Genomic DNA, 15,338 nt, shown 5'->3' on the forward strand with positions numbered 1-15,338 from the left:
TGGGCAAAAGGTAATTGAGGAGGTAATGAGGTAACCAGAGAAGTGTGTTGCATGCATACACTTACTTGATGGTCGGACGAAAACCTTGAGCTTCAGGCATGTTTTCCTCCCGTTCTCAGCAATGGTGGAGGCTGGAAAACAGACAACAGACACAGGTAAAGAGGGTGTCCAAATAGCAAATGTACTATTGCATATACAACTACATTTTTCAATTAATGCAGTAATATTTTTGATAATTAATTTTTCTTTTATTTATGTGATTTATTTGGTAAAAAGCTGGATTATGATGTTGCTCATAAGTGGATTTGGTAGAGTTAGTCATGGTTCTTCTGGATTTGTATCCAGAAAGTATTTACAGATGTGCTACGGAAATCTCTCTCTGGGGAAATTGAAGTGCTTTGCTCAAAGTTAAATTGTACAAAGTTTGATTCTATAACTGTCAGCAGCTTAATCAGGATCAAGGAGTATCATTCTAACTTTATGCAAAACACTCAAAACCAGAGGATATAGTAATGCTGTACTGATCGTTTACGTTTTTTTTTTCTCTATAAAAACCTCAACACTCTTGAAGGGACACAAAGTTCACACACAGAGGATGCATGTGCTGCATGTGTGTTTGGTCTGTGGTTGCTGTCAGGAAATGGATCCCTTCCTGTCAAGTCCATGGGGTGTGAATCTCTGAGCTTATGCTACCATAGTGGTTGCATCGCATACTCTAAATATAGCTTGCGTGGAGAGTGTGTATGTGTGTGCATGCGTGTGTGAGTTTGTGTGTGGTTGACCACTAATGGAGTTGCGGTGAGGCACCAGGTGTTGTCTCCTGTAGACAAGGATAGGGGTCAAACACATGTCAGTTGGAGCATGGTGGGTGCGTATTGCGTGCATCTATCATGGCTGGTGATTGTACAGCAGTTTAAAAATATACATTGTTGTCTCGTGTCAAGACCTCATATCAAATGGGAAATAGTGTAGGCTTTTTTCACTATGGTGACATATTAATGCTATTTACTGTAAACTAGTTTTCAATTCTATTTTCCCCCCTTGGGTCCTGAGAGACCATATCATCCGCTAAAGCTGTCTTCTGGGCAACATTTTATACCTTCTGTAGATCATTCTACAGCATTTCCGAAGGCTACCATTGGGATCTGTCAACTCCTCTCTAGTGAACCTTTACCTAACCCCTCCCTTCCCTTCGCTCTCTCCCAGCTGTGTCACCCTCTCTTCTCGTCTGTCAGCGTGGCCGCATCCATTCATCAGGGCTCAACTGACTTGCTTTATCATGTGTACAGCACACACACCAGTGAATGCATGCTGTGTTTACTAGTGTTGGCTTACATCCTCCTAAATAACAGCTTTTACAATTCTCTGATCTTTTCCGTCTGCAGAATGTTTTACACTCAAAAATGTCTCGGGACACATTGCTGCAATCAGTGTACCAGAATCTATTTCATGTTGAGGCCGTGAAAAATGCAGTGAGCTGTCTGTAGCTAGGGCATGTGTTCACAAAGATTATTGTTGACTAATAACTATGGGAAAGGGTCAGAAAATATGGTAATCTATATCTTTCTTGTTTTTTTATCATGCTCTCTACTCCTGATATACAATGAAACACAGACTTCAGTCTTATCAAATGTATATTCTTTCAATTTTGTCTTGCAATGTCCTCTTGAGAGCTCATCAAGCTCTCTCTCTCTTTTGCTCTCTCGATCCTTCTTGCCTCTCAACCTGGCTGTGACCATTTCTAATGTTGTTGCTTCATCAACTGTTAACCGGTTTCTTAGTCACGTGTCAGTGTGCAAGAAAGGTTTTTCACAGCTAAATTCATATTCGGCAGATGCAAGGGAGTTGAGAGCGGAGAGAGAGAGCCTTATTATTTTGGTGTGGAGGCAGCCGATGACACACTAATGAACCTTGGCCAACGTCTCTCACCCACTCAGTCACATACATACACCAGTACCCACACAATTTATGTCACTCTTCTTATTGCTCTACTTCTCTTTTCCAGCACTACTTTATGCTCCCATTTTCAGAGTGCACACGTACAAGGCCAAGCACACACACACCCTCGCTCACACACACCATCTCCAGATGTCTTATCTTCATCATTGTTGTGGGCAGAGCTGAGTCACAGCCATCGACACCAGCCACTTAGCAAAGGCAGCTGATCATGAGAGAGGTATGGCCCTGATGAAAATGGCAAAGAGCATGTGGGAGTCTCTGTCATGATGACAGTTAGTGAAGCTGATGAATAGATGTTTATAGATTTGGTCATAACACGCTTGCTACCTCCTACACAGGAGAAAATCATGGGCATACAGTGCAACAGCCAACAGATACAACGATTATGTGGAGATTAAAGTAGCTCTCACAAGTTACATAGTACATTGTCTTAATGGAAATAGCTATTTCCACTTAGCAGTTTGCACCAAGTATAAAGCTAAAAATTGCTATAAATCTGTGCTTTTAATGACTACAATATATGACCCCGACCGGCCTCACTTTTACTTTGCACTGCCAAAATGAGAAACACCAAGATGAAATGAACCTGGAAGTGGCCACTGTGTTGATGTCAAGCAAACTGCACATGGCTGAGGTGTGTTGCTGTACATTCTTGACTACAAAGCAAAGATTAGACTTTGGCTCTACATTCCTTTCTTGGAAGGAGCTTTTTATACTTGCTATTTGATGAGGATCCCTCCGCCCAGGCCCAAACCGTCCACACCACCGCCTGTTTATTTTGGATTACCATACTGCAGAGGGCCAGCTTATTGTTCTTGTAGGCTATAACATCAACACCTGCTATTCTGGTTCCCATCAGGCCCACAGCCTCAACCATCAATCCATCCAGCCTGAGCAAGTGGCTGCTTTGAAGGACAGAGGCCCTAAAAAGATGTCCCAGAGACGGGGCGGGAGTGGGGAGGGGGGTGGTGGTTGTGAGGTCGGGTTACTCCCCTGAGCCTTGTCCCTTAGCTGGTAATGGCTGGTCCCCTCAGTACACTGCATTATGCATCAGCATTAAGGCAAATGGAATGAAGCAGAATCCAATTACGGAAGAACAAACAGGTGGGCTCAGTGTGGCTTAGGCACAGTATTGTTTCAATCACAGCTCAAGCCAAGCTTTATTGCAACTGTAATGTTATCTGTAAAACACATTTCCTTTGCCTTTCAATGAAAGCTTCAACTGTACATTCCAGACATGGGGACATAAAACCATGTGTCTTGGACTAAATACAGCAGACAATATCATGGTAGGATATTGATTTCTTTTCCATAATTTAGGAGGGATAATGGCTCATCTATCTATCTATCTATCTATCTATCTATCTATCTATCTATCTATCTATCTATCTATCTATCTATCTATCTATCTATCTATCTATCTATCTATCTATCTATCTATCTATCTACCTATCTATCTATCTATTTATCTATCTATCTATAAATGTCAGGAACGTCTATCTGTCTGTCTGTCTGTCTGTCTGTCTGTCTGTCTGTCTGTCTGTTATTTGCATATCTCTTGAACCGTTCATCCGATTGATTTCAAACATGACAGGTGTCTTGCTACGGGCAAAATTAAGTGCAGTGTCCTTTTGTTGTCAGTGAAACTTTGCCAAGATTTGGACATTTGGCAGTATCAACACAACTGCAAGGCCTAATGCAATATTGCAGATTAGCAAGCAACGTGCCACCCATGGCTTCAAATCATTTGAAGAGTGAAAGTTTCAGGTTGTGACAAAAGTTTAAGATTCCCCTGTCTGTGGTGCTGCACAATAATACATAGCATACAATCCACTGAGACTTCTTGTCCCATATGTCCACCAGTCTAAACACACTGTGCCAACAAAACATCAACATTTTAAAATGGTATGTTTTGGCAAACCATTCCTTTAATTTCAGCTTTAAAAAAGCCAATCCTGTGACATGTGAACATGTAACATTAATAGCATTGTGTTAGCATGTCTGTAGTCTGCGTCTGGCTTTAATAATGATCCCTGCTTATTTGTTAAGATGGGTTAAACAGAATGCCCTGTAATGTTGTGTCTGGTACTACGCAATCCTCACAAGCTAATTCTGCCAGCTCACTAAAAAACAGCCCGCTGGCCTTATTTTTTTACTCATGTGGCTAGCACTGTACTAACCCAGTCGGATTTGGGTACAGCAGAGTCCAGGGGTCAGATACATAAATGATGCATTGCATACACATAACAACCATGTGTACGCCATTTCCTGCACATAAACTGTTATTTATAAACACATTATGTGCGCAGAGAATGTCTGTACCTTACACATTCTTTAGACCAGGTGTAAACATGTTGTTCTAAAGCTATCTGAGGGTGATTTGATGAGGAGGGGATGAAATATAAGGTGAAAAAGAGAATCTTGTGTGTGTGTGTGTGTGTGTGTGTGTGTGTGTGTGTGTGTGTGTGTGTGTGTGTGTGTGTGTGTGTGTGTGTGTGTGTGTGTGTGTGTGTGTGTGTGTATTTTAAACAGAGATTTTTTAAATGCCAATCAAAGGTTAATTTATAAAATTAAAAAAACAGTGATTAATTACTTTTGTGTGATTAGTTTTATTATTATTTTAATTAACATAGCTCTTTATATTCTTTTTATTTTTTCCTTAGTTGTGACTTACTTTGGAAAGTCTATTTAGATATGGACGCTGATCAAACTCATAGGGCGAAAACACCATTAAGGGGGCATTAATTACATTTCTGACATATCACTGCCAATGATAGTTTACAGGTCCATGCAATGAATTAATGTTTCATTGACAAGTGTAAAAAATGGTAGAGCAGGCAATGAGATGATATGAAAATGGCTGGTTCAGGGCATGTCTTCATCCATTTATGGCTACTTGTGGGAGTAGAAATGAGGCTAGTGCATGTGTTCCTAGTTCCTCAATTACTGAGATTTATAAAACAGAACCATGCATAGGGACAGCTTTATAAATCTGACTAAAAGAATGCGTATGCAGGCTTTGTGCGTACACAAGTTTTATGCATTTGTTTACATAAAACAATGTCCAGGAGAGAGGACAGAAAGAGAAAATACTTACTTTCCAGACCCTTTGTGCCTTCTTTTACACACATTTCCATCTAGCCAGTTAGTTTGCAGCCAGAAGACATTTATTCTGTTCTGCGTACAGAAATCACTGCTGGGATTTATTAACACTTGTCCTTCAGTCTCAGGGTGTGGACGTAGTCAAAAGAGGACAATGCTGAACTAAACACATTTAATAAAACCTTGAATTCAAGACACTCGACACTTTCAGACAGGGAGAGGCAGAGAAAATATTTACATGACCCTTCCAACAGGTAATATCAACTTCTCCACTGTCCAAGATAATCTCTTTAAGGCCCTATAATACCACACACATACAGTATGAACCCATATACAATAAGATTTTTTGTATGTGTACACAACTACTAAATGTCCTTCACAAAATGTCCTTCCCTTATTCAACTGGTTATAAAGCAGAGACAAACAAAAAGAGGAAAAATAAAGAGGAAAAAAGACTAAAAACTACAGACCAACACAAAGAAACTATGTGCATGTGCCAGCGTGCACAAAATGTGTGCATGTAAGAAGATGGAAGAGACCATTCACTGAAGAGGCCCATTAACCAAATGCTACACAGCGAACACACAATAGGAGGGAATGAGGGAATGGGAGGAGCAGGACTTGGATTCAGGCAGCAGAGGGAACATAAACTCTTCCCCCGGTGGTAGCTGGCCCTTTGCTCTTTCCTTGCATCTTTCAACCGCCACCAAACAGTGAACCAAAGTCTTTTCCTCATTGCTTGTGACCTCGTCACCTCGTCACAAGCAATGAGGAAAAGACTGAGAAAGAAAGAGGGGTTGGGGGGGTGGGCAAGCATTAAGTTGAGTGGAGAAAGTGAGTGAGTGAGTGAGTTAAAATCAATAATGCCTAATTATACACTGCACTAGTTTTCTTGCACTATTGTATATCAATGTTATAGTGTGGGGGATACAAATATTTCCCTTTGGTATTATGTCAATGTACATCAAGCATCATCATTTTGTGAAAGACCACACAATGAAGCTCCAACAAATGACTCTGTCTTCTCGAAAATGAAAAGCTGGTGATTGAAAGTCTGACAACTCTTGAATTGCATCCAAGTTATTCATTCTCTATACTCAAATTAGAATGAACTTGGTGATATAGTCATTTAAGGGGGAGTTTGGCTTTTTAAAGCTACGGCAGAATAATAAATCACAGAACATAATTATGTTTCATTACTGCACTTAGTGTATCGCAAAGAATCATAATAATATTGTTATGGCCTTGGTATCTACCCACTAATAAATGTGAAAAACTGCGTGTGCACTGGTGTGTGTCCACACAAATGTGTATATTGCAAGAGAGGAAGAATGAAAAAAAACACATAAATGAACAATAACCTATTAAATATTATGATTAGAGGACTGGGTTAATAATACAGTGTGGGTTAATGGTTAATGGTCTGGGATAACATGTCCTTGTCTTTGTGATACTGAATCATAATCAGCTCCTGAAGACGGCTGCTACATGCATGAATTATAATAGACAGAGGGGAAAGCTCATGCCCTTTGAATTGCAGCTCTCGCTGCCCTACTTTCATCTGATCTATTGGCTTTTCACAGCCTTTCTGTTTTTCGCCAGACAAAGTGATGACTACTTTATTGGCGGTCAAACTCAAATAACTTGATTAGGTACTTTTCTCCTTCACCACGCTTTCTTCAGGCTGTCAACAAGTGTGCCATGATTTAGCTCATGGTCTATTATTAGCCAAGTCTGGCCAATGGGCGAGCTTGCTGGATGACTGTTTTCAGTTTATTTTTGAAAGGGGACTCTTGAAACTCAAATGAGCTTATTATGGCCAGACCTTAAACAGTGTTTGGTTCTGTAATCAGATCTTCTCAGGAACCAGTAGACTGCACTGACTGATTTGTTACCATTTTCAAATGTGTGCATTAGTGTGTGTTTGATGTGCATATACAGATGGTTGACAAATGGAAAGGAAACACCAACACAGAGTGTCCCAGAAAGGTGTTGGGCCACTGTTAGCCTTGAGAACTCTATGGGAGTGATGAAACATGATTTTTCCAATAAATATTCTCTCTTTTGGTGTTTAATGTAGAGTTATTAAACACATCATTTCAAAATGTCTCATATGTGTTCTGGTGGGCTGAGATATTGTAGCTGGTAAATGATTCACATACTTTTCATTCACACACAAAACAATTGTGATCCCTCATGATGTGTAAGTAATCTGTGATTCAGATTTTTTTCCCTTATGTGTGTATTTGTGTGTGTGTGTGTGTGTGTGTGTGTGTGTGTGTGTGTGTGTGTGTGTGTTTGTTTTTTTGTGTGTGTGTGTAACATGCAATCTGAACAGGAGAAAACACAAAGTTGATAGGTATCTGATGCACTGATGCAAAAGAGAGGGTTAGTTAGGGGTACTGTCCTGAAATCCAAAGAGAGAGATGTGATGAAAAGGAACGACAAGAAATTATGTAGAAACCAGGGGTGAGGGAGATGGTGGAATGTCTATCCATCTATCAGGATTATCATAATGCATTCCAGACAGCGTGCATTTGTGTGGCTTTTCTATATGTCTGTTCATGCATACTGTACATGAGCATATCCATGTGAACGTGTATGTGTGTAGCTTTCTGTCACATTACTCTATGTTGTCGGATCATTTCTGAATGCTGATGACAGGGCTTATTTTTCATTTGAATGGATGAAAGGGGCTGAGTTATGATGGTGTCCATATGCAGGTTCCCTCCTTGAACCGCAAATGGAACAGCACCAGCTCTTTATCATTATTAGTAACCCTCCCATAGCTCTAACAAAATACAGACTGTATACACCGTCCCTTGCCTCTATTTCATTTGTCCATTAATGCCATTTTCCTGATCCTGCCTGCTCCACTATCTCTACTCTTTTCTCCTCTCAAGAGCTGCTTGAAGGAGCTTGGTGCATCACAGGATTTATGATCAATCACAAGACAGCCAGTCCATGTCTTGGAGAATCTCTCTAAGCTTTGTGTACATGTAGCAGTCCAGTAAAGCTGAATAAGACCTCATGATATTGTGATAAAGCCTTATGTATATCAAACGGTTTTGTTGTGTGCTAGCTTGGTATTTACGATCAATCTTGTGTTGCATTTTGCTTATTGGCCTACGGGCATCTGCATAGTGATTGAAGCTTCACCAAATGCTTCTCATTTTGTAAACCAACATGGGTAGAATCATCGACCACCCTCTGGGTTTTGTTGGCGATTTTAGCAAGTTGTTCATTTGATATCAGCCACAGACTCTCTTAAGGACTCTGTGTAACTGTAATATCATCATTTCCTGCAGTGTCAGACGCCAAAATATCTATAAAATAACTCCAACCACAAGTGAGACGCAAAGCTGTTATTGATTGCATTTTCTGTGAGCAGCACTACCAGTCCATTTTGGTGAACAAGTCAGACAACAAGAAAACGCCATTTCTGCCACCAATCTGCCACTGCATGAACACACAAAATGGTTTCCTATTTGCCAGACATCTTAGATGCCTACAAACACCATAACTCTGCTCACTTATCTCTTACAGTGAGCTGCCACCGATATTGAATTTCTGCCATTTTTCCAATAAAAATCACTCAAATACAAGATTGTGGATTCTGTCCATGTTAAAGGTACATGCTCACATCAGCATTCTGCAAGATGGGATTCACCTAAACCATAAATGAACTGTGAACTCTGACCCGAGAAGTCCCACTGTCCTCGCTTATCCCTTCTGTCTGTCAAAGAAGCAGACACTTCCGAGCTACAACTCACCCACTGCTAATACTGCATTTTGCTGAATTGCTTACATATGTGGTCAGCATTAGATTACTCTCTACATCCCCATGAATCTGTAAATTTCACATCTTTAATGTATTCCTATGTTAATTCTTTCTCTCTCAGCTCCCCTTGTCAGTCTTTCTTGTGTTGACCTGTGGAGAAAACACAGCTGGGTGTTGCCTGCAAAAGGATGACTGATTTGAGCTTTCTTCTTGTCTACCTGCCTCAGACAGAGAGAAGAGGCTGACACGAACAAAACTGAAGAATTATGACCTCCATTTGAGTAAATTCCCTCTGTCCTGCTGGCGTTGATTAAGCTGTTTCTGTTGTTGGAGCAGATGACAGCAGAACCCTGTCTCCTCGCTCTAATTTCATCAGAGATGCAACAAATCAACTCTCGACCCGCATCGAAATCATAGGGCGAAAACACCATTAACGGGCATTTTCTCTGCAGGAATATGATTTGACATCTTAATTTTCATCTATAAACAAGAATGCTGATCAATCACGTCACTCAGGGCAGATTTTTCATCCCCCATCCCTCAGGTCATTTAGCTTCAGATAGAAATTAGCAACAAGGAAATGATTCATATTCTGATACTTTATATGAGCCCCATTTTATATATAAGGTCTCTGCTGTCCTGTATATGGTTAAATAGTGGTTACTCTAAATGAATGCTAGGGTGATATCTATGAAATATAGATTTTTCTTTTTTTATAGCAGCGCTATAAAACCAAAGAGAGAGATTTATGAATTCCCTAGATGATGTACTGTTATTTCTTAAATGCATAAGCCTATTGACAGTAACTAAAACTAACCTTTGCCTCATATACTTATGGATAGTGACCTCTGCCTCAGGACACACTGACATTTCTGTCTCGTGCAAGTGTGCAGCCTGCTTCAGTGGGTAATGACGCATACGATTTTCTCTGTTAGCTACGCTACACTACGCATTCACACAATGTAGGCAAATCAACTACAAGGGCAAAGTGTGACCACTGCCTTTGTGCTGGACTGCAGGTATCGTCATACCTTATACAGCATAAACGTCTTTGCCGTGTCGGTGCTAGTAGCAGTCACTGGTTGTGTAATGTCCACACTGACAGGCAGTGAATTTGAAAATTGTACTTATTAGAGACCTCATCTCAGTAAAAGTGAATAAGTCACTAAATATTTAAAGAATTGTGAAAGTAATCAGACACTAATTACTGTTTGAAATTCATTATTGCAGTGCACAGTAAGAGATGTTAAGATGAACATTTTATTATCCTTACAGACAAACTGGGCACATTAAGGTTGTGCACTAGAGCAGGAAAGGCCTTTTGATTTTTGATTGAGTAATTGCAGTAGTCTAACTGCAAGAAATCACAACCAACAGACTGGCCTGTGTAGTGTTTCCATGTAATGGTATGTGTAGAAATAACATGACTTTTGCCTCAACATGTCTGTTTTTATTTTAATGTTCAAAATAAATAAATTCAAATCAAATTCAACATAGAAATTAACCTAAGAATCTTTAGAAAACTGACACTGATCAGTGTCCCTAAAATATTAAGAATTAGCCAAGTGGTAGAGTATAATCATAGTTTACTCACAGCTGTGCAGCACATTGATAATTTCAAATTTGACAACAGAGTCTTTTATTCTCATTAGCAACAGTAATGAGACGGGATAGCATCACAAGGTAGCTGGCAAACCATTGTCACAATAGCAGTCTTAAAGTTAAATATCAGCAATTCTGTTTCATAGTTCAATAGACATCCACATCTCCGAAATCAACCTGGACGGATAACATTATGATTATTATTAAAAAGAGCTAAGCAACGTCTGCACTTCATTAAGCATGAACGGTGTTAAAAGACAATGACAAACTACTGGCACTATGACACTGCAAATGTTCCAGTGGGAGGAATTTGAGTCCTTTATGGTAGCAAGACTGAGAGGAAATGACAAAACTAAAGGTTGTTTTAACTGCACAACAACTCAGCTGCTCAACACTGTCTTTGCTACAGAAATAACATGCCTGCAATCCTGTCAGTATTATTGTTACAGGACGCAGACACTGTTTTACTATCTTCGGTCTAGCTGAATACTATAAGCTCTGAGTGAGGTTGCCCAGTATCTGTCACTGAAAAAAGTGTACAATACACTTTATTATTATACATATTATCATTATTATTAGTTGTAAAGTAGATTCTTGACAAACACCCTTTCATAAAAGGGTTATCTTGCTTCATTGCATTCATTCACTGATATCTAAACACACAGCTCTTCCTATTGCTCTGCTACTATGACACACCCAAAGTCACATTTGATTGGATGAACTTTTGTAAGTACCTGAGTGCAAAATTAGTCATTTAACATTTGGAACCATTTTATAGGAAGAGAAAAGACATATACTGATGTAAACATACTCTGACGCTGATTTTTGGACATACATTTGGCATATAATAAGAGATAAATAAACAAATTATACAGGGACACAGGATTAAAGCTGATAAATGTATTTTTGGACTGGAGTGGATGAACGCTTATAAGACAAACTGCAGGAAAGGTTTACCAACATCTGGCCCAAACGTGGTTTTGTAACGAAAATGAACTATGCTTACAGCACACATGGAAAACAGAACTTGAGAAATCTTCATAAAAAGTTTTTCAGTGGCAGTGGCATTCAGTTTTGCTCTTTTAAGCATTGAGCCAATGTTTTTAATTTTCCCCCCACCGTTTTACCTACTGAATATTTATAGTAATGGTATGTTAGGACAAAATGTAATCCCTCAGAGAATTGCAGCAATTAGGTTATATTCTTTTGAAAAATTCCCTATTGCGGTTTAATTTTGCAGCCTGTTTGCTTATTTCTTAGTTAGCAAGTTGTATTCATCACCAAATTCTTAAGATTAAAGAAGAATACAAATGATGCAAGCTACTGCAACCTGAAAGGTCTTGTATGTTTCTACTACCAGGGCATAAGGGAGACGCCTGTGCCTGATGATGGTGATGATGATGATGACAGTAGAGATAGAAACCAATGTTGTAGATTAATTGGCAGGTGTAGTAATGTAACTATCTCTCGGTCTCTCTCAATCTTTCTTTTTAAACTCTACATTCTGTCCACTAAAGAGACTGTCCAATCCATCAGCAGCCCTCCCCAGCTTCTTATGCATGTTCACTCTGGACACAATGGCAGTGGGAAATCACATGTCAGATGACTTCATGGTAGATGACTTTAATATCCGCCACAGTAGCCAGAGAGGCTATATGCTAGAATCATTCAATAGCCAATGAAGCCGCGGGCCACTAAACCAATATGGCATGCTACAGCAGAATGGATGTGTTCCATGGGAGCCCTGTCGGTCGCAGTGTAATTTAATCTAGCCCTTAGGACAAGCATATCTCAACAGAAATGGAGAAAAAAAAGTTAGAAATAGAGACTTCAGGGAGTGTAGTCTCATTTAGTATGACTGTCAATGCAAATTGGCTATAAAAGCAAAGGAAAATCTGGTTACTTTTTGAACAGCCAAATAGCCAAACACCTTGTTGTTGAAAGGCCTCTGGATTCCAGGCTATTTGTTTTGTGGACAAGCTTGAGAAAGAAAAATGCCTATTCACCATGGAAACAACAGCAAACAGGGTGAGGCCCTTTTCTGTTTTGTTTTTTATTCCAGTCCTGCATTCTAATGTGTAATGGAGCAGGGAAAGAAAACGAAACACATGAAATGAATAAAAGACAGAAGTCTTGGCTAACTGTCAGGTTAACTGCTTCATAAAAGGTGCCAATTTAGAAAACAGATCTAGGAGTGCATAGAGCTCAGAGCACGGCTCAGCTGACTCTTTCAACACTGTCTCTTAAAGAGGCATAAAACACACAGAAACAGGGTTTGACAGCTAACTAGAGCTGCATTTACACCACACGCTAATTTCTACAGCTAAACAGATATAGTAAAAGCAGAAGCATTCAGCTGGAGAGTCTTAACTGTCAGTATTGACACATCCTTGCTGACAAGGAATTTATAGAGCTTTTCTCATACGTTTGCCCACAAAGTGCACAAACCTTTAAACTTTACAGCTGAAGTAATAATGTATAAATCCTCATATGATACTAATGCCACCCATACAAGAACATAACTGCGCTTCCAATTTTCTAATATCAGCATATCCTTGTGACAAATGTGTTTTGAGCAAGTGGCAGTGACTGCGCCTATGACAGTGACTCCTCCATCTCCCATGTGCGTGTAGTCTGTAGTGGGAGGACAAACTCAACTCAATTCCACTCTATCACCTTGCTTTGATAAAACCTAATTTCCCAGGGGCTTTAACTTCAGATGAACTCAGTTAGACTCAGTTCCTATGCCAAGAAGCAGACAACTTAACATCTAACACAAGATGAATAGGAGCATAACATAATGCGGAGAGGAGGGCACTCCTTTTTTGAAGGATACAGTATTGTGCAGCAGGGGAAGAAAACTATAACTTTCAAAATGTCTCAATTTAACTCCCTGTGAATTCCATTGCCATTTTAGGGAAGAGTTTTCCACAAGCTTTGAGAGCGGTGTGAAAAGCTCAACTGAAAGCAGAACATGAAAGCGTCTACTCGGATCACTGTAATGCCACTCACAAAGCTCTGTAGTTGTGAAAACATGGGTGAGGAATAGCATCCGTGTGTGTGTGTGTCTGACTCTTTAGTATTAAAATCTAAATCAGAAATCAGAATCAGAAGTCATTTGTAAGATGATGGAAACATTAAAGCTGCCCTGGCACCTTATGGTGGCCAACACACTTACTGAGACACATTCTCTTGGCTTTTCCTTTAATTTTCCACAATTAATTCACATGTTGTTTTATAATAAAATATGATTGTGATGAAGACTCACAGATGTAGTAGTATTCTCTGCCTGGTCTGAACTCAAAGCCCAAGGAGAATGGAGTGAAGAGCTGGAACTTCTCTGAAAACTTGAGTGGCCCATTCGGGGAGTGCGGCCTGTTGCACTCCCAGCGTTTGAAGCCCTTGGCGGTGTGGTCACATGTGCTGTAGCCATCGTAGTTGACCATGTAGAGGACATAGCGCTCTGTCCGCTCCTCAGGCACTGTGTCTTCATAGTGGGGACAGTAGACATCCAGGTAGTCATTTATGCACACGTCAATGTGGTAGTCCCCACGATGGAATCTAGTTGGAAAACAGAAGAGAAAAAAGAAAAGTCAGCTTTTTAGTATTCGTATTTAGTATAGTTGAACAATCAATCAAAGGTTTTGGTCTACAATCAAAGCAAACTCAGAATACAATATTCAATGTCTGTATTTTTATCACCAGTTTTCTCTACCCTCCTCAACATCAACCGACCTCCAGCCTACTTTTTAATGATTTACAAACACTTCAAACTCTAAGTTTATTTCTACAAATATGTGAATACAGCTATGACTGATGGATTAACTGATGAAATAATTGATTACATCAATTATTGTCGTTTGTTTAAAGTCAGCACATACAGCAGAGAATACAGGTTGATCTCTCAGCAATTTCTCAACGTTGTTTGGAAATTTACAAGCACCATCGCTCTCATCTTCTGGCTTCAATAAATTTGGGTGGGTTGGTTTATCTATAAATCTGTAACTGCAACACATATTTACTCACACATATACACATCTGCCTTCTGAATGATAGCAAACTGAAGTATCCAAGTCTGAAGAAATATCTTACAAGAAAACAGACCTTTTCAGACGAAAAACACTTTAACTTGAGGATTTTTTCCTCAAAAAAACACACTGACAGACAAACTCAGACTGAGTGCAAAGTAGAAATGATACAGGATGGCCCAGACAGTAAATGTCATGATAGGAAAAATACAGAGCCTGGCTGTCTCTGAGGGCTGTGCACTGAGTCATCTTTACAACTGCAATGATCTAGAACAGGCCACACAGGGTCAGAGGGCTTTAATACATACAGGAAGATTCATCAAAAGGCCACACACTGTCACAAGCTTACATCCACACACACACACACACACACAATTTATTTTCTGCTGCTCACAAAATAGGGTCTCTCACCTGTGAAATTTTCACAGCTTCCAAAATTAGACAGCAATATCTAACTCTGTGTTTGTTCAGAGATTCTGGCTTGGTCTAGGGTGGTTTGACTGTAACCTTGGAGGTCACAGGGGGCGTCACAGAGAAAACATTGAACACCTGTAAACCTGCTGGGGATGACTTTAATTTAGCACACTCTTGACCATGCCAAGCACAAAGTTGTGTGCACAAACACACTTACATGCACACAGCTGGTACCACTGACTCATTTGGCCCAGAAGCCAGGTGGTGTGAGGTTATAATTGAGACTCCGTCTTTAATACTGTAAGAGCACAACCTGACAAGAGTTTTGACAAAACTTTTAATTGAAACCGCCTATGTTGTCTATAAGAAAGCCTCCACAAGCCCCAGAATGCACACAGAGCAGAGAGTATAACAGGCTAAAATAATTTTATCCTGAGGACTCTGGAGCTTCA

General features: G+C 39.8%; 1 protein-coding gene across 1 annotated transcript in view; it reads right to left on the bottom strand.

Moving 5' to 3' along the window:
* Positions 1-15,338, bottom strand: part of efna5b (ephrin-A5b) — a 91,672-nt gene that overhangs the window by 1,934 nt on the left and 74,400 nt on the right. Inside the window, exons 2-3 of the mRNA XM_062417117.1 lie at positions 13,713-14,005; positions 66-131 (exon numbers count right to left, since the gene is read on the bottom strand). Of these exons, the coding sequence (XP_062273101.1) occupies positions 66-131; positions 13,713-14,005 (359 nt within the window). The remainder of the gene's footprint in view (positions 1-65; positions 132-13,712; positions 14,006-15,338) is intronic.

Source organism: Scomber scombrus, chromosome 4 (assembly GCF_963691925.1).
Source record: "Scomber scombrus chromosome 4, fScoSco1.1, whole genome shotgun sequence".
NCBI classification, from domain to species: domain Eukaryota; kingdom Metazoa; phylum Chordata; class Actinopteri; order Scombriformes; family Scombridae; genus Scomber; species Scomber scombrus.